Source organism: Haliotis rubra, unplaced genomic scaffold (genome assembly GCF_003918875.1).
Source record: "Haliotis rubra isolate DU_JTF1 unplaced genomic scaffold, ASM391887v1 Scf743, whole genome shotgun sequence".
Lineage (NCBI taxonomy): Eukaryota > Metazoa > Mollusca > Gastropoda > Lepetellida > Haliotidae > Haliotis > Haliotis rubra.
Window position 1 is genome coordinate 275,045 of NW_025767461.1, and position 19,323 is coordinate 294,367.

The following is a 19,323-nucleotide window of genomic DNA, read 5'->3' on the forward strand; positions in this document are numbered from 1 at the left end:
ATGGTTGCTGTAATAACCTGTTGAGTTGAATGAAAACTGTCAACCTTTATTATGATATACATATGTTACTATCTGCTTATGAATTACTATGTCATGACCATAACTTGTTAGAAATCAACTATATGTATTATGATTGTGGACAAAAAAGAGGCAGAGCATTTGGGAGAAAGGATATTTTTATAAAATAGGATTTCCTAATTTTTTTTATAAAAAGTAGGATTTCCTATTTTTTAAATTTTCCATATATTCTTGGAATCAATTGTTCTAAAGTTGATTACACTTATGATGATAATACCTTTAATAGATATCGCTCAAAGCTTTCATATTTAGTCATATATTTATAAACTAGGATTTCCTAAAAAATTATCAAGTAGGATTTCCTATTTTTTAAAATTTTCCATTGTTAGTAAACAAAACACAGGAATTCTTTTTCACAGAGATCGTCCTTGGGGTACATATTATGCATTTTCCGGCTGAAAAATGTCCTGTGACAGTTGTATCAATGTTTTTTGAATAAAAAGATTGTACAATAAATAAACTCTTTTATTTATTATACGGACCCTACCTCACGGAGTTACCTCCCTTAGAGCATGCGTACCAACTGGGTAGGCTCCTAGACCCGTATCATCATTCCTTCTGCTGTCACGGCCGTGAACAGACGTGTTTTGAGTAACCCATTCATGAGCCGTACGGCGCTGTTAAAAGAGACTATGTCTGAGACACCACCTGTATGTATGGTCTTTATTTGTCTAAAACAAGAACAGTAAAGCTTTACAGTTGGTTGTTTCATAATTGTGACTTTGGCGGTCTGTGAGGGGAGTATCCCCCGGGCCGACAGTCATACCAGTTGCGTGGCCTGTCTGGAGAAGACAGGCCATGAGGCTGACTCCTGTCCTATTTGTCTGGCCTTTTCCCCCCGGGCCCAGAAGAGGCGGGCTGCCGACACCTTGTTCTATCGCGAAATGCGTGAGGCGGGAGGGGACCTGACGCAGGTTCCCCCGTCTAAGTCCAAACGTGTGTCAAAAAAGGGAAAAAAATCCCGTGGCCCTTCCCCCTCTCCTGCCACTTCGAGTGGTTTTGACATGTCACTGATGGAGTCTATGTTTCAGCAGCAGATGGACTCGATGAAGTCCTTCGTTCGAGTGAGTCGATTTGGAGGTCTCCGCAGGAGTTCCTCACCCACTCCGGACGAGGCGGAGAGTCGAGGGTGGGATCGCCGGGCTCGGCTCGATCCCTCGCCTTGAGGCGTCTGTAGATCCGTTGCCTCTGGCCGGATCCGGGCGCCTCGGCTGCTCGGAGAGGGAGGTGCTCCCAGTCCCCCTCGGGCTCGGCGAGGGCCGTTGAGTATTCCTGGTATTCGGTCCTTGCGCCCGCCGCCCCATGAGGCGAGGCACCAGTTCTGCCTGGCCTGCCTCCAGCGTCACCGGGACCGGGAGTCCACGCACGCCGGCTGGCTGGCGTGGAGCAGTCTGTCTGTTCTTCCCTTCCTGTGGTTCCTAGCGTTAGGCAGTCCACGGGTCGGGGTTAGGGTCCTCTTACGGAGGAGACCCAGCCTCTGACTTCGGGCTCACCGGACGCCGAGGCAATGGAGCTTGGGGAGGTCGAGGGACCCTGACGGCGGCTTCCGTTTTGCCGGCCTTGCGGGAGGTCCGGCAGAGAATTGCCGAGGGCCTACCCCAGGCAGCGTGGTGCCTGCTGGTTGCGTGGACTCGACTGAGTTCCGCTTGCCTGGCCGGCGTTTGCCCTAGGCAACCCTCACAGAGCGCAGCTCCGCATTCTGCCATCGTTGGTCTCGGGCGTGGTCAATCCCCTCTTGTCTGGTGCCGAGTAAGGTTTGACTTACCTGAACTTCGTCGCGGCGCTACCAGCTTGGGGAGGATTCCCTGTTAGTTGTACCAATTGTTGTTGAATGTGTTTCACTTCCGTCGCCCTGGGGGAGGCTCGGCTTCCTCGAGGAGCAGCTCCGGCTGCTTCGGCAAGGCGCCACTCCTGCTTTTGCCCTTCAGCGGGCATCCCCGGCGGACGCGGCGTACGGACCTCTGAGGAGGTCTACGGAACGCGATGCAGCAGGTGCGGGTGATGGTCCATGAGGCCTACCTCTCCCCGGTTCAGAGGTCGGCCCTGAGGCGGAGGGCATGCTGGCGGCGATGTGTCGCGCATGTCGTGCTGCTCCGTCAGCTTTCCGGAAGTGCAGGCTCACCTCGCGCGACTCTTTGGCGGTCTGCTGCGCCGGCCGGTGATGTCGCGCAGTCATGGGGATCGCGAGGCTGTGGCTGTCGGACGTCTAGGTACTCTGCAGCAACACAGCAGACCTTGCTGGCCCTCCCTTTCCGTCTGGGGCGACCCTCTTTCCAGGGGCCCAGCAGGTCATACGGGAGGCTGCGCTGCAGCTACCTCCTTCAAGGACTCTAAGGCCTTGTTGGAGCACCAGCGGGTGTCTGCGCCCGATGCTCCCGTGCCACCTTCCTCCGCCGGGTGCAGCCTACACCCGAGTCTGCCGGCTGGCTTCGCCGCTTGGTAGGGGTAGGCGGAGGAACAGGTCCCGCCAAGGGTAGGGGCAAGGAGCAGTCCTCGACTCAGCTCCCAGCCTTTTCGGCGTAGCGGGAGGTCTGCCCGACCTCCCGTTAACCCATCAGGCTGCCGCTCAAGCCGTGTGTCGCGCCCAGTCAGCTCCGCTACTTTCGGGTCTACACCGCGGCTCCTACCCATATCCCAGTGGGAGGCCGCCTCTCTCTATTCCTGCGGAATGGGAGAAGGCTACCAACAACGCAGGTGCTGGCCACGGTCAGCATAGGCCATCTCCCACTGTGGGCGCGAGGTCGCCCGACTTCACCGGCATCACGTCGCACTCCGGTGCCGTCATGTCAAGCCAGGGCGGACATATTAGCGACGAAGTTCAGGCTCTGCTGGACAAGTCCGCAATCGGCGCATTCCACCGGGAGAGGAACAGGCGGGATTTTATTCCGCGTACTTCCTCGTCCGAAGAAAGGCGGCGGGTTCGATCCGACTCTCAACCTCAAGGGGTTGAATCGCATGCTCGAAGTACCATCCTTCAAGATGGAGACACTGCGCTTCGGTGATCTCATCTGTTCAGCCCGGCGATTGGCTCCGCGTCAATCGACCTAAAGGATCGCGTATCTGCATGTACCCATACATCCCTCGTTCAAGCAGTACCTTCGGGTTCTCTTACGACGGGATGTATTACCAATTCAGGGTGCTCCCCTTCGGCATATCGACTGCCCCAAGGGTGTTCACCAAGCTCATGTTAGTCCCAGCTACCCTAGCTCGCTCGCAAGGAAGGAGTTGTTACCCTTACCTAGAGCGACTGGTTGCTCGGAGCACTAACACAGCCAGCGAGTCAAGATGCTACTCACACAGTGATAGACATTCTAACTTCGACTGGGGTGGATCATCAACCTCAAGAAATCCGACCTGGTACCCACCCAGGACTTGGTTTTTCTTGGTAGCGATTCAAGCGAACAAGGATCTCGTTTCCTTGTCGCCCGACCGGGTCACCAGAGTTCGGGGAGATGGTCTCTTCATTCCTCTCCCAGCCCCAGGCACCAGCCACGGACTTGGCTCCGTCTACTGGAGCCATATGGCGGCGGCGATCTCTGTAGTGTGTATGGGTAGCGGTTGAGATCGTCCCATACAGCAAGCTTTGGCTCGGCTGTGGACTCACCGGAGGATCTGGGGCGCAGTCTCACAGTCCCCAGTGGTTGACACCTCACCTTCAGTGGTGGACAAATGTCGGGAATCTCACCAGGGGTTCCCCTTGGAATCCCGAAGCGCCAGCTCTCACAGTTCAGACAGATGCGTCCCTCACAGGCGGGTGGGGCGTTCTGGGCAGTCTGTCGGCTTCGGACTCTGGTCGAAGCGAAGCTCACCTTCACATCAACGTGTTGGAACTGAGAGCTGTGCGGTTGGTATTCGGCGCTTCAGAGAGCATGTCCGTGGCCAGGTAGTCCGTCTTCAGTTAGACAACCAGGCGGCCATGTCGTACACATCCTGAAGCAGGGAGGTACGGTGTCCCCAAGCTCCTCGGGAAGCGTGGGACTTTCTCCTCTGGGCGACCAATGCGATTGTCAGGTACTCCCTGTTTATCTCCCGGGGCTGGAGAGCGTCGCGAGCAGATCGCGGCTCTCTCGCGGATCCTGGCCCGCCGCAGTGGATGCTTTCGACAGGCAGATATTCACAGTAATCTCCCAGTTATGCGGGTCGTTCGAGGTGGATCTGTTTGCGTCGGCGGGGCGCATCAGACACCGTGTTCTGCTCTCGGATACGGACCAGGCGTTGGCTGCGGCCTTCCTGCTGGATTGGGACGGGCAAAGTGCTCTGGGCGTTCCGCCATTACCACTCATTCCCGTGTCCTTTCACAGCTGTCCACCCAGCCAGCTCGGCTACTTGTGCTACTGGCACCGCTTTGGCGCGTCCACAGAGCTGGTTTCGGTAATTCTCAGGTTTCTGGCTCAGCCTCCTGTTCTATTACCTTTCGCGACCCGGACATTCTCACTCAGAGCGGCGCCCACCCAAATCCCGCAGTTCAGTGGGTGGCTTGGCCTCTGTCAGGTCTAACCTCGAGGCACAGCGAATTCCTGCAGCAGTTGCAGACACAATTCTGGCTTCGAGCGGGATTAGACAAGCGTTCAGTACGAGGATAGGTGGTCGCTATGCTGGCTGGTGTTCAGATAAGGGGATTGCAGATCCCTTTTCTGCGGATTTAGTCCAGTATTGGAGTTTTGCAAGCTCGTTTGGAAGAAGGCCTGGCGGCCGACCATTAGCGGGCTACTCCACGCTATTTCCACTTTTCACACCCTGTCGATGGTGCTCTTCTGGGGCAGCACCCTCTCGTACAAGCGCTTTCTAAGCTGGCGAAGCGGATTCGACCTGCTCTCAGGCGAACCAGTCCACCTTGGGATTTGTCGATCGTGCTTTCGATTGGCTGTCGGTCCCACTTTCTCACACCTATCGGCTATTTCCATTCAGTTGTTGACCTGGAAAGCTGTTTTCTGGTGGCGGTAACATCTGGTCGAAGGTCGGCGATTTACATGCTATGTCGTCCGACCCGGCTGGCTGTGTTTCACACGGATGCGTGTCAGTATTCGCCTCCCAGATGCCCCGACCCGAAGGTCGATCCAGCTTTCCATGTGACAGCTCCTATCGAACTTCCTACTCTTACCCAGCCTTCCACGCCGGGGACCACTCCTCTGAGCACTCACCCGTTGGATGTCCGTAAAGCAGCTCAAAGTCTATCTCAAAGCGAGCGCAGGGGATCCGTCACGGGTACCCAGCTGTTTCTGTTGTTACGGTGGCGGGAAGGCTGGTCTGCCAGCGAGCAAGCAGACTTTGTCTCGCTGGCTAGTATCGTGTATTTGTGCGGCTTATCAGGCTAAGGGCAAGCCTCCCCTGAGGGGTTGAAGGCTCACTTTCGGTCAGGGCAGTAGCCGCATCAAAAGCTTTGCATCGGCACTCCCCATTGAAGAGATCTGCTCGCCGCTATTTGGAGCCGGCCAAGAAACGCGTTTATCGCCATTATCAGCTCGTCGCATTCCCGTAATCGTGCAAACTTTGGCCGTACTGTTCTCTCCAGTGGACAGTGTCCTGCCACCCTGACCGAGTGAGTCTTGGTTTATTGGTTTGTTTTGACGCTACTGTACAATAAGATTCCATTATTGACATGTCTGCTAATGTGAGCTCACTCAGAGAACCTGTACCCCCTTCGATTCTCTCACGGAGTTACTGTATCGTTAGTGAGTGGTATTTTTGTTTTCCCCCACGGTGCTCTCATGAAAGAAGCCACTTAGTGGGTCGGTTCGTTGATATTCGCACTCGTGCAATGTCTCATTATGCTAGAGGTCGTCTTTGAGCACAAATCCTCCCTGTCAGTTCCCTCCCATAATGCCTCGCGGAGCGAAACTGGGTCAGTGACAGGTGAGTGTTATGGCGTCTGTTCAATTTTTCCATGATACGATCGCTATATTTTGAGTGTGCTTGGACAGAATTCCCTCCTCCCTGGCCTCCGGTCTTTGGGAGTCTGTGTTTATGCATAATATGTACCCCAAGGGCGATCTCTCTGAAAAGAATTAACCAAACCTGCAGAGGTTTTCAATTCTTTGAAGAGAGTCGATCCTTGGGGTAGAGCCTCCACCTCCCCGCAATTCTGTTCACTGATAAGAATTCAGCAGAAGGAATGATGATCACGGGTCTAGGAGCCTACCCAGTTGGTGCGCATGCGCTAAGGGAGGTAACTCCGTGAGGTAGGGTCCGTATAATAAATAAAAGAGTTTATTTATTGTACAATCTTTTTATTCAAAAAACATTGATACAACTGTCACAGGACATTTTTCAGCCGGAAAATGCATAATATGTACCCCAAGGACGACTCTCTTCAAAGAATTGAAAACCTCTGCAGGTTTGGTTAAATTTTACAAATATTCCTGACACTACCTGCTGTAGCCTCATCAAACTATTTATTTGTATGAGGTCATGTTTGCTTAAAAAAACTTTTTCGTTCATACATGTTCCTTTCCTTCGTCGTGTGACCTCGGCTAATCATCACCTACACCTATTACATTTTTCCAGTGTTTGATGCATTTTGGGCTGTTTCATAGGCGTACCAATGTAATTCAGAAAAGAGAACAGAAAATCGTACTAATTCAAAACAAATAAAAACTATGTGTGGCACGTAGTCTAAGGCATTTCTTTATTCTTGACTACACCTTGACAGTCGGACCCAATGTTTACATTACCTGCCACGCCTCTTGCCGCGTCGCCGACGTCACGCCCGGACCAAACTTCCCTTCCAACACTCTGGCGTTTGTTTTCACGAGTTCTGTCAAAAGAAGGACCTTGTCTTTAGTCCAATTAGGTTTTCTCTTCTTTTTCTCAGACTCCGACATATTTTTCACAATGTATTACCGCGGTATCTCAATGTGTCGTCTGCCGTAAATAGCAAAAGGGAGATCCCAACGAAAGCCATTTTCACACCTTTTTATAAAAGAGTTCCGCAGGAAGTCTAAAAATAACTCGGATTCACCCTAGTGATCACGCGGGTATGCACTACGAAAAAAACTTAGTTTCTGACTTAGTAGCTTAATGAATGCCATCTTAAGTTTCAGACTTAGCTAAGTCAGTTTTAAAAAACTTAAGTTTGGACTTAAAATATGATTGGAATAACACAATCTTAGTTTCTTTATGAATACCGCCCCTGTAGTTCCTTGTGCTTCAGTAATGGTAGCTGTGAATGTGGCAGGCTGTGTGTTCACATGGATGTCAGTGTTTGTTGTTTGTGTTCCAGTATGACCTCAGTAATGGTAGCTATGAATGTGGCAGGCTGTGTGTCCACATGGATGTCAGTGTTTGTTGTTTGTGTTCCAGTATGCCCTCAGTAATGGTAGCTATGAATGTGGCAGGCTGTGTGTCCACATGGATGCCAGTGTTTGTTGTTTGTGTTCCAGTATGCCCTCAGTAATGGTAGCTATGAATGTGGCAGGCTGTGTGTCCACATGGATGTCAGTGTTTGTTGTTTGTGTTCCAGTATGACCTCGGTAATGGTAGTCATGAATGTGACAGGCTGTGTGTCCTCATGGATGTCAGTGTTTGTTGTTTGTGTTCCAGTATGACCTCAGTAATGGTAGCTGTGACTGTGGCAGACTGTGTGTTCACATGGATGTCAGTGTTTGTTGTTTGTGTTCCAGTATGACCTCTGTAATGGTAACTCTGAATGTTATAGGCTGTGTGTTCACATGGATGTCAGTGTTTGTTGTTTGTGTTCCAGTATGCCCTCAGTAATGGTAGCTATGACTGTGGCAGGCTGTGTGTCCACATGGATGTCAGTGTTTGTTGTTTGTGTTCCAGTATGACCTCAGTAATGGTAGCTATGAATGTGGCAGGCTGTGTGTTCACATGGATGTCAGTGTTTGTTGTTTGTGTTCCAGTATGACCTCAGTAATGGTAGCTATGAATGTGGCAGGCTGTCTGTCCACATGGATGTCAGTGTTTGTTGTTTGTGTTCCAGTATGCCCTCAGTAATGGTAGCTGTGAATGTGGCAGGCTGTGTGTCCACATGGATGTCAGTGTTTGTTGTTTGTGTTCCAGTATGACCTCAGTAATGGTAGCTATGACTGTGGCTGGCTGTGTGTCCACATGGATGTCAGTGTTTGTTGTTTGTGTTCCAGTATGCCCTCAGTAATGGTAGCTGTGACTGTGGCAGGCTGTGTGTCCACATGGATGTCAGTGTTTGTTGTTTGTGTTCCAGTATGCCCTCAGTAATGGTTACTGTGAATGTGGCAGGCTGTGTGTCCACATGGATGTCAGTGTTTGTTGTTTGTGTTCCAGTATGCCCTCAGTAATGGTAGCCATGACTGTGGCAGGCTGTGTGTTCACATGGATGTCAGTGTTTGTTGTTTGTGTTCCAGTATGACCTCAGTAATGGTAGCTGTGACTGTGGCAGGCTGTGTGTCCACATGGATGTCAGTGTTTGTTGTTTGTGTTCCAGTATGCCCTCAGTAATGGTAGCTATGACTGTGGCAGGCTGTGTGTCCACATGGATGTCAGTGTTTGTTGTTTGTGTTCCAGTATGACCTCAGTAATGGTAGCTGTGACTGTGGCAGGCTGTGTGTCCACATGGATGTCAGTGTTTGTTGTTTGTGTTCCAGTATGACCTCAGTAATGGTAGCTATGACTGTGGCTGGCTGTGTGTCCACATGGATGTCAGTGTTTGTTGTTTGTGTTCCAGTATGACCTCAGTAATGGGAGCTATGACTGTGGCTGGCTGTGTGTCCACATGGATGTCAGTGTTTGTTGTTTGTGTTCCAGTATGACCTCAGTAATGGGAGCTATGACTGTGGCTGGCTGTGTGTCCACATGGATGTCAGTGTTTGTTGTTTGTGTTCCAGTATGACCTCAGTAATGGTAGCTGTGAATGTGGCAGGCTGTGTGTTCACATGGATGTCAGTGTTTGTTGTTTGTGTTCCAGTATGCCCTCAGTAATGGGAGCTATGACTGTGGCTGGCTGTGTGTCCACATGGATGTCAGTGTTTGTTGTTTGTGTTCCAGTATGACCTCGGTAATGGTAGTTATGAATGTGGCAGGCTGTGTGTCCACATGGATGTCAGTGTTTATTGTTTGTGTTCCAGTATGCCCTCAGTAATAGTAGCTATGACTGTGGCTGGCTGTGTGTCCACATGGATGTCAGTGTTTGTTGTTTGTGTTCCAGTATGCCCTCAGTAATGGTAGCTATGACTGTGGCTGGCTGTGTGTCCACATGGATGTCAGTGTTTGTTGTTTGTGTTCCAGTATGACCTCAGTAATGGTTACTGTGAATGTGACAGGCTGTGTGTTCACATGGATGTCAGTGTTTGTTGTTTGTGTTCCAGTATGACCTCAGTAATGGTAGCTATGAATGTGGCAGGCTGTGTGTCCACATGGATGTCAGTGTTTGTTGTTTGTGTTCCAGTATGACCTCAGTAATGGTTACTGTGAATGTGGCAGGCTGTGTGTCCACATGGATGTCAGTGTTTGTTGTTTGTGTTCCAGTATGACCTCAGTAATGGTTACTGTGAATGTGGCAGGCTGTGTGTCCACATGGATGTCAGTGTTTGTTGTTTGTGTTCCAGTATGACCTCAGTAATGGTAGCTATGAATGTGGCAGGCTGTGTGTCCACATGGATGGCAGTGTTTGTTGTTTGTGTTCCAGTATGACCTCAGTAATGGTAGCTGTGAATGTGGCAGGCTGTGTGTTCACATTGATGTCAGTGTTTGTTGTTTGTGTTCCAGTATGACCATGATCAGGAGAAGGAGACAGAGCGGAGTGCCAAGGCAGACATGTTGGATGCTCTGGAGGCCAAATGGCAGGTGGGTAGAGCGGCACTCTCCAATGTAGGTCCTGGTGTCTGATGAGACAGGAAAACTGCTAACAATGCCATTGTGTATACATTGACTAATCATTTGCTATTTTTTGTGGAGAAAGAATTTGCCGCATCAGACTGAAAAAGCTGGTGAGATTCATCAGTAGGAGCAATCTGTCCATTCTACACTCATATCAGCTGAAGCTGAGCAAGTTAGATATACACACTATAATACAGGGGGACTTACAGTTATGGTAATGTTGGTTTAGGGCAACATTTCTACCTTGTGTTGATTGTTCCAACATTGAGAATAACTTAAAGATATTATATCATCAAGACCATTTGTGTTATTCCAATCATATTTTAGGTTCAACGCCAAGGAAAAAATCCAGATTATGCCTCTTCTTCTTCCTGGTTCTCATATGGGACATCCATGGCTGCCAATGTCCTGGAGAATATTCAGGTGACTATCTGCTAGTGCTAAGCTCTTCTCCAACTTGCGTTCATGCCATATAAGGATATGTGAATGTTGCCAATATAGGTGTTTCTTGGGGGAAGGAAACCGAGTCAGTGCAAGCTACTGACCAGTCTTCTCAGTATCTATACCTTCACCTTGTCCATGGTGCTCAGCAAGACTGCCAGGAAGTGAAAACTCCTAAATGGGGCACACATCTGGGAATGTTTTGTGTTGATGCTTTCTTCATCTTATGCCATTGTCTTAAATCTACCTGTTGTCATTCAATGGAAATTTACATGAACTGTTTTAATGTTTGTACAAGTACAATTATTTTTGTGACCTGTAGTATCGAGAAACCCCTCTAGCTTGGACCTTGTTATTCTAGGTATGTTTATCGTTCGTTTGTTTGTTTAACACTGTACTCAGCAATATTCCAGCTAATATTCCAGCTATATATGACAACAGTTTGTAAAGTATTGAGTCTGACAAACAGCAAATCGATCTATGCTATTGGGATACAATGATGCCAGCGAGCAAGAAAACTTATCCTGGTATCATGGGTTAATGAAGGCCAATATTGACGCAGATTGTCAAGGGTCCACGCTTGTGTGTTGAGCAGGATCCCCGCACCCATGAGTCATCCAGCTGGACATATGATAATGAGACAGTGGTACACCAACAGGGCACCATGTATTTGTGTGTTTGACTGGGTTTTGTTTGTTTTCATGTCAGCTACACGTGAAGGATGTACATATCCGATATGAAGACGAGCACCTCAATCCATCCTGTCCCTTTGCTTGCGGTATCACCATCCAGAACCTCAGTGCACAGAGCACAGACAAGAGCTGGGTTGGTATTCATCGCCTTGATTTCAGTACTTGACTAGGTTAAGATTCTTTTCCATTAGGGTAAAACTTTTTAGATATGTAGAATGTTGAATATGATGTAATGTTACATAGACATTGAAAGGTATATATGTTGCAGTTGTCCAAGTTTGTGAGCCGCTCAGAGAGCGACATTATGTACAAGCTGGCTGACCTGAAGGACTTCTCTGTGTACTGTGATACCAACGCCACCATGCTGGGAGACCTCTCCATGTCAGACCTTGCAGTAAGTCGCACAGTCACATGATAACATTTTCTAAAGCCCAAACAGGAAATATAAAGCTGTGATGTAATAGAGGGAGTATTCTCCACATCATACACATTTTCTCCAGTTTGATGTTTGTGGACATATCATAATATGATTTACCTGAGGTAAATTTTGCAGTGATCTTGCACTGGACATGTTGAGGAAGGCTATATTGTGTGAACCAAGGGACACACAAACTCGCAACATTAACAACAAGGATTAGCTAACTCTGATATCTGTTTTTGTATTACAGTGATATAGATGGAAAACATGCCTCAGACCTGATTCTACCTTACAAATATATCATAGAAGTACATAGCATTACAATGATATGTGTTTGGGAATATAACAGTAAGGCAATGTTCAAAAATTGGTGTGTCCAGGGGGCCGCAAGATTTTTGTGTTTGGTATTTTAAATGCCCCTGCAGTATTCCTTTTTGCATTAGGTCATTTTGAAGACATTAATGTTTGTGTTAACTAAACAGGATGCACTTCAGCGTGGCATGTATGTATCCACTGCTGACGGCAACTTCCACGACCACGAGTACATGTTAAACCCAGTGAGTGCCCAGGCTCAGATCAAACGGCGCAGCACCACCCTCCCGCTCCGGTCAGCCTCCACCCCCAGGATCAGTGTGGACATAAGCCTGGACAGCATCGCCTTCCACCTGACCACAGAGCAGTATCAGAGTCTCCTGCTGTGGCAGAGCGAGTTCGAGAGGCATGGTGTGAGGAGACAACACAGGAAGTGGAGGCCGACCAATACTGTCAAGAACAGGTAGTGTGCATCCTCCGTGTATCAGCCATAGGATAATCAAAATGTGGAACTGACATGCTTCAGTGCCAACCAATAAGATTCTTGTGGAATCATGACAAAATATTGCCCTCTTCCCTACTGTGTAATAGTGGTGATCCGATTAATTGAAATAATCGAAGATTGGTCGCAATGACTAAACGATCAAGCAATAGATCATGTATTCTCATAAGTCAACTCAAACAATTTTGGCACACTTGTTTGCATTAACAACATTTTTCACAAGCTACAAGTACTACAAGCTTGTTCCTTGTCATGATTGAATTTATCTTAAAGATTCCAGGAAATTTATGTTCCTTACATACTATTCATCCTTTAAAGATGTGAAATTTGTAAATGCATTTTTTGCCATTTGCAAAAAATTTGAATTTGATAAATCACGCCAACCAATTTTTTTTTGTAAATGCATTTTGTGCCATTTGCAAAAAAATTGAAGTTGATAAATCATGCCAACCAATTTTTTCCGATGATTGATCGGTTGTAATGAACCAAGCATCAATTGTGAGATTGTAACCAATTCCCAACACTACTGTGTAATGAAGTGGATAATGTGACAGTGAATACCACATGTACGAAAACTGTAAGGTAGCACATTGAACAGTTGCTTCGTTGTGTGATTTTGGCACAGTAGGAATATGGAAATAATTATTATTATCATTATTGTATCCCTAGTCCAAGGAAATGGTGGATGTTTGCCATCGACTGCCATCTGTCGAAGATTCAGGATCGCAACAAGCGTCACACAAAGGCCTTCATGCTGGAGAGGGCTGGAAAGGCTATAGCTTACACAAAAGCCTACACTGCTGTACTGACGGAAGACAACCCAGCACCTGGAGTGAAGGTAACTCTAGACATACCCTTATTATAATCAGAAGTGGTTTTCCAGTGAAGATTCATTTGAAACTGTCAGTTGTTACGTCTGTCACATCAGATCTCAGAATTCATAAAAATATTGACATATTTTGATTACATCATAAATTAAATCCCTGTACTCATAGATTTAACACTGAAATACAATGTCTCATTATACAACATGTTGGAAGGCAGATGAGAGTACCCAGACTGTGGGCTATATGGCTGATGGTAATGTCAGGTTGTTGTCAAGTGCACTCTTGACATATAAAATGGAAGAATTATCACTACTAGTTTTACCAAACTCAGAATCCATTCTTCTAAGTCTTTCATTACCCAGCTGACTTGCTCTCTCTTGGTGCTGGTGTTTCAGACCTCCCTGGAAGATCTGGAAGAAGAGCTTGGGTTTGATGAGCTGAAGATTCTAAGGGAAGTAATCCTGTCCAAGTTACGCTCTGAAAACAGATTGGTAAGCATTTCATGGGCATTTTAGAAGTTGACGAATAGATAAGAAATCTCCCAACTTTATGGTATATTGCATGTAGCAATATTTCCATGTACTTTCTTGTAGAGTTATCTAGCTTGATAACAGTAATAAATGCAAAACATAAAGCTATTATCCATTTAGTGGTATGTTTTATAATGGACTGGTAAGCGTGTATCTAATATTACAGTTGTAACAGTTAGATATTCTGTGACCCCGATGGAGATTCTGGGATAGAATTGGACCTTGACAACCAATGCTGGTTTTTAAGAGGTGACTATGGATCAGGTGGCCTGACACGGTAACGTGGTTCCGTGCTTGGCATCATATTCCATCATCAGTTCCTGGACTGTTGGTCCCTAAGCCTATGTACAGGCCACCTACATACACCCCTACCCCAACCCCCACAAGCACCCACACTTGCTTGCTCGCAAAGTTCGTTACAAGAATGTCACATCATTCAAACATGTGACAATTAGATCCCTGCTTATAACCAAACTAACACTGGATTCTGTGGCAGTATATCATGTGAATGAGGCTGTTATTGTTTGTTCACTTCAGCCAAGGAAAAGCCCTTCATCAGTGGACCAGCCTACTCCAAGCCCTGCAGGAGGGGATCAGACCGGACTGTTCCAACGCTGGTTCCCAGGTTGGTCAGGGTGGTACCAAGGGGCTGAACCCCACATGGAGCATGCTGGTCACACCGAGGACACTAAGGGGGAGTCGGATGTAGATGGGCCTGCAGAGGCTGTTGGACAGACAGAGCTGGGTGATTATAACTCTCCTTTCCTTTTCAGTTGGTCTTCAAACCCTTTTCTGACAGTTAATATGGGTGCAGTGGTAGTTGAGCTTTTCTTGTTGTAGTTTTACGCTCTTGTATACACAGTATTTTTGTAGGTAGTTCATTAGAATTCGAAAATGTGGGTCATGGAATTTACCTTGGTAATATATATATTTAACTGACCGAATCTAGATGCTGCAATCAAGACAATGTTTTATTATGTAGGTAAATAATAAAAAGGGGACGCATTAGGGATGCCACGATACATTGATACATCAATGCATCGATACTTTTTCTAAGACGATACAATTATCGATACATTCAAAACTCTATCGATATTTAGTTTTGAAGGTATCGGTTTAAATATGTTTATGTATCGTTTACATTTTGCAATTGTATCATGTTTTTTTATGTTTTGAGAGTTATAAATGATTATTATGTTCAAAATGTAACTAAATTTATGCAATAATGCCGCAAAATAGATACCGTGATACATATCGAATCATGACAAGGGTATCGTGATGCGTATCGATTCATGAAACTTATGTATTGTGACATCCCTAGGAAGCATAGTGTATTTGGGATGTATGTTGACCATGTCAGATTCCTTCCTTGAACCTATGTAGTTTATAGAGAGGCATGTGACATATCCAGCTGCTTCAGCTATTATAACTATCGGAATCACTTTAGGATGTGAGAAGTTTTGATAGTCTGTTCTCATATTCCAGTAATATTTTTGTATTCCAGAGCAAGAAATCTTAGATGTTATTCTTGATTCCACTGAGAACACATCACTGCTACGTAAAGACACAGTGTTCGCCAGTATGACTTTCTCCCTGTCTAAAGGATCCTTTGAACTGGTGGAGAGCAGAGGACCACACAAAGGTGAACATCTCTCCCTACGTGTCTACTGTCATATTTGATCACTTTTATGTTATCAAATTCAGAAGGTATTTTTGAGAGCTACAACTTTTTCTTATCCTGACTCATGATCTTTTGCTTATCTCCCTTTTCTTTTCGAATGGTAGTTGAATCCCTTGAAGTTCCCGAAGCGGACGTAAAAATACACTCACCCACAAGTTACCTCCCTTTTGCCCTTTCCCGCGCAAACAGTCATGTGACCAGCCTTACTTGTCACTCTCTCCCTTTTCGCCCAAGTGGATGGTTGGGCGAGCACTGGAGTCCCATATACTCTCAGGCATTCACCAATTTGGGCCTCTCGTTGTACCACTGCAACTAATGGTTCCTCAAAGGCGCTGAGTTGAAAAATCTCACCCTTTATCACGTTGACTTGTTGATAACTTTTACTAAGGAAAAGTATTAGTTTGAAAGTCCATGCGCACAGTCTAGGACAGGCTAGCATGAGTGATTAAAGATCCTGTATGGGTAAAGATCTTACCTGTACGTGAAGGGGTCCCAACTCATTTATGATAAAGATCTTATCATAATCTATGGGTTATTATAAGATATCTAGTAATAAGAAGATACTAGTTTATCTGTAGCCACATGAATCAACATGATTCAACTTGTCTGAGACTGAAGTAAGACAAGAAAGTCGTCCCCCTGAGTTATAACGGAAGTTGGAAGAATAGGATCAGGAAATGCCGTTTCGCAGTTCCCATGGGGGGGGGGGATACAGGATGTATCTAAGGACAGCTGATGAATCAAAGAAGTGGCTTGACCCACCACCAATCCGTCGGATTCTATAAGCAAAAGATTATGAGTCAGGATAAGAAAAAATATGTAATTTTTCAAGTAAAATTGATATTTTTGTACTTATCCTGACTCATGAGGTCAAGCCCTCCCAACCTCCCCGCTGGAAACACTTAGGATTTCACAGCAGATCCAAGTGCATGGGCAGAAAAACAGGAGAGAGTGACAAGTAAGGCTGGTCACATGACTGTTTGCGCGGGAAAGGGCAAAAGGGAGGTAACTCGTGGGTGAATGTATTTTTACATCCGCTTCGGGAACTTCAAGGGATTCAAGTGTTCCACAACCATTCGAAAAGAAAAGGGATATAAGCAAAAGATCATGAGTCAGGATAAGTATAAAAATATCAATTTTACTTGAAAAATTACATTTATTGCTCTAATTATAAAACTTCAAGTCCTCTAATTTGTGTTCAGTGGTCTTGTGTTTCTGTTTAAGCTTCAAGGCCTCTGGCTGAACTCCAGTGTTCCACTATCAACATGGAATTTGAGTCTCGTCCTCGTACTACCGCCATGAAGTTCAAGTTAGCTGTGGGCAGTCTACATCTTCAAGACAAGACCACTCACAACTCGGTGTTCCCTTACATCATCTCGCCACAGTCACAGGTACTCACTGTCATGACATCTACCAAAGCATATAAAACAGCTGAATAGTTGCATACTGTTACAGTTTGCAACCGGACATCTTTGTCCTGTTAATCCTACTTTCTCACTGTGATAGCTTGTCTACAGCATTGTAGTTGCACTACCACCTTCAGTAGGTTAAACAAGTGTTTAGTTTTACGCCGCACTCAGCAATATTCCAGCTATATGGGCGGTAAATAGTCTGGACCAGGCAACCCAGTGATCAACAGCATGAAAGTTAAAGGAAGGCAGCCTAGTGATTTCTTATTCTATTGATAACATTCAGAAGCTTGATTTGTCTTTGGTGTTTTAGGAGTCCATTGGCCACTCCCCGAGCCCCCTTCCTCGTCCCAGTACAGCTGAGCGACTCTCACCGAGGCCATTGCTGCAGGACACGCACGCGAGTGGAAGTTTTTTGAGCTGTCGTACGAGAAGAACCCTTCTTCAAGCTTCTTCAGATACAAGTAAGATCATGGTCTGGTTATTCAAATACCCATGCATACATGTCTGTCCTTGTTAATACATTCAATTAGGGATTTTCTCATGAGATGCTTGAAGTATGTTTGTGGACTTGTGAAAGTGAAGTGTGTATCAAGTAGCATAGCAGTGGGAGAGTGGTCCCTGTTCTGGAGGACTATTGGTGGTATGATGTGACTGTCTGACTGTTCCTTCATTGGTAGAACCAGCATCAAGACCCGGCCTCTGGACATTGTCTACTCTCCAGCATTCATCAAACTAGTGAAGGGGTTCTTCTCTTCCCCAGTCAGTCGAGCACAGAAAGCAAGGAGATCCAGAGGTGAGACTTTCGTACACCTGTTGTTTTGTCTCTATGTTAGGTTCACAGCAGTTTTGATATCTATGTTCTTAAACATCTTCAGTCAGAAACATTGCATGTGGTTATTGATGACCATGTGTGTCAAACAGTGCATAGTTGTTGATTTCTTGAGAATCAGGTTGTTTTTTAATAGTCCACTTATATGGCGCTCATATGCGGGCACATTGCCTTCTTAAGGCGCTACGTACATTACTATCCCCAGTCATAGGACACTGTCGTATTTTCCGATACTTTTTCAACTCCGCAGGGAGCATAGGGCCATACTGCCTGTTAGGCGCAATGAACTAAACACACACATTGCCAGCACACCCTCACGGGTACCCATTTTACAGCTGGGTGAACTGAGACAATGTGGATCTAAGTACGCTTCTCTCAAGAGGAGACTAACAGGACTGTGTGGTCAGCCTCATTGACATCAATGTGCCTGATGTCGATTACTGTGTTGTCTGGTTCCGACTTGATTATTGAGAGATTGCCATCATACCTCTGGAATATAGCTGAATGTAGCATGACACAGCATACAAATCAGAAGTATAAAGCTCCAATTATGGTCCTCTACTTTCACTATGGTTTCATAGTCTTGAATCACTGTTTATTGTCTGCCTCTAGCCTCAGCATGGAAGTTTGAGGCCCTGAAGAAGAAATCTCCAGAGCAGCTAATGGAAACACTGGATCAACTTCTGGAAGCAGAGGTCAGTTGCACTCCCTGTTGCTGTAACAAACGTGATGCTACTCATCTACATCAAACAAACATCACAGCCAAATGTGTTGATTTAACTCAAATTAAAACTGACTAATCTATTTGCTACTTAGCATTATTCTTTAGAAGCATCTTCTCTCATTATAGTTCAGGAATGATGCTAAGCTGTTTTCTTGTGAAGCCCATTTCTGGTGTATGGAATTGATTTTAACTATTAGAAACAAGAAAACTCCACTGGTCTGAAACGTGAAACACTGAAACATGTGAAACACTAATTAACACTATTAACACTGATTGCTTGAGGAGAGAGCATAATATTTCCCTCCAGTGATGAAATACCTCTAAGTGTAATAAATGTTTCCTTATCATGCTAAATGCTTGTCTCCTTCTTCTTGCGAATGATAGTGGAACACTTGAAATCCCTTGAAGTTCCCTTCTAACAAAGCGGACGTAAAATCATCACTCACCCACGAGTGGCCTCCCTTGCCCCTTTGGCGCCTTTTTCGTCACTAGACCAGCCATGTTTTGTCACTCTCTCCTTCTTCACCCATGAGGTTGGTTGTGAGCGCACCTGGGTCCCTATACGGCACATATCCTTTTCTATTTAGGACCTTTAAATAAAAATTATTGCTGTATACGGCTTTTAGGATTATATTCTACTATATGGTTTGAAATTTGATCTAAATTATACGTTGTTTGACATGTTTTTTCATCGTGTTTACATTTAATGAAAACTTGTATTCGTTGTAGGTACCGGTTGTCTGCGGCTGACCCACATTTATTATGTCCTGATTGCACTACTTCATGTTCTTTCAGCTCTCGCTGTAAACATTGTCTGAATTTAACCACTTTTGAATTCAATAACTACCTTTTTTCCATTCATAGACGTGCAAAGGACTGGGTAAGAAGGTATTCACAAGTCATGTCTAAATCGAGTGATTGCGCTGATAACCGTGTGTTAACTACTGCTGCCAATGTTCATAATTCCAGTGAATTGCCAAGCGTTATACGGGGGCAGGTCGCTGTGCCAGGGATGAACTCTGGAGCTAATAAGAGATCATCATCAATGGAGCTGAGCTCTTCGCAGA

At 46.0% G+C, this 19,323-nt stretch overlaps 1 protein-coding gene across 1 annotated transcript in view; it reads left to right on the plus strand.

The window, feature by feature from the left end:
* Positions 1–18,227, plus strand: part of LOC124259949 (vacuolar protein sorting-associated protein 13D-like) — a 40,215-nt gene extending 21,988 nt beyond the window's left edge. The window contains exons 5-17 of the mRNA XM_046694171.1: positions 9,778–9,855; positions 10,216–10,311; positions 11,038–11,154; positions 11,290–11,415; positions 11,922–12,214; positions 12,923–13,091; positions 13,476–13,571; positions 14,148–14,355; positions 15,115–15,252; positions 16,516–16,682; positions 17,014–17,164; positions 17,381–17,496; positions 18,145–18,227. Of these exons, the coding sequence (XP_046550127.1) occupies positions 9,778–9,855; positions 10,216–10,311; positions 11,038–11,154; positions 11,290–11,415; positions 11,922–12,214; positions 12,923–13,091; positions 13,476–13,571; positions 14,148–14,355; positions 15,115–15,252; positions 16,516–16,682; positions 17,014–17,164; positions 17,381–17,439 (1,698 nt within the window). The 3' untranslated portion in view covers positions 17,440–17,496; positions 18,145–18,227. The remainder of the gene's footprint in view (positions 1–9,777; positions 9,856–10,215; positions 10,312–11,037; positions 11,155–11,289; positions 11,416–11,921; positions 12,215–12,922; positions 13,092–13,475; positions 13,572–14,147; positions 14,356–15,114; positions 15,253–16,515; positions 16,683–17,013; positions 17,165–17,380; positions 17,497–18,144) is intronic.
* Positions 18,228–19,323: the final 1,096 nt, after the last annotated feature.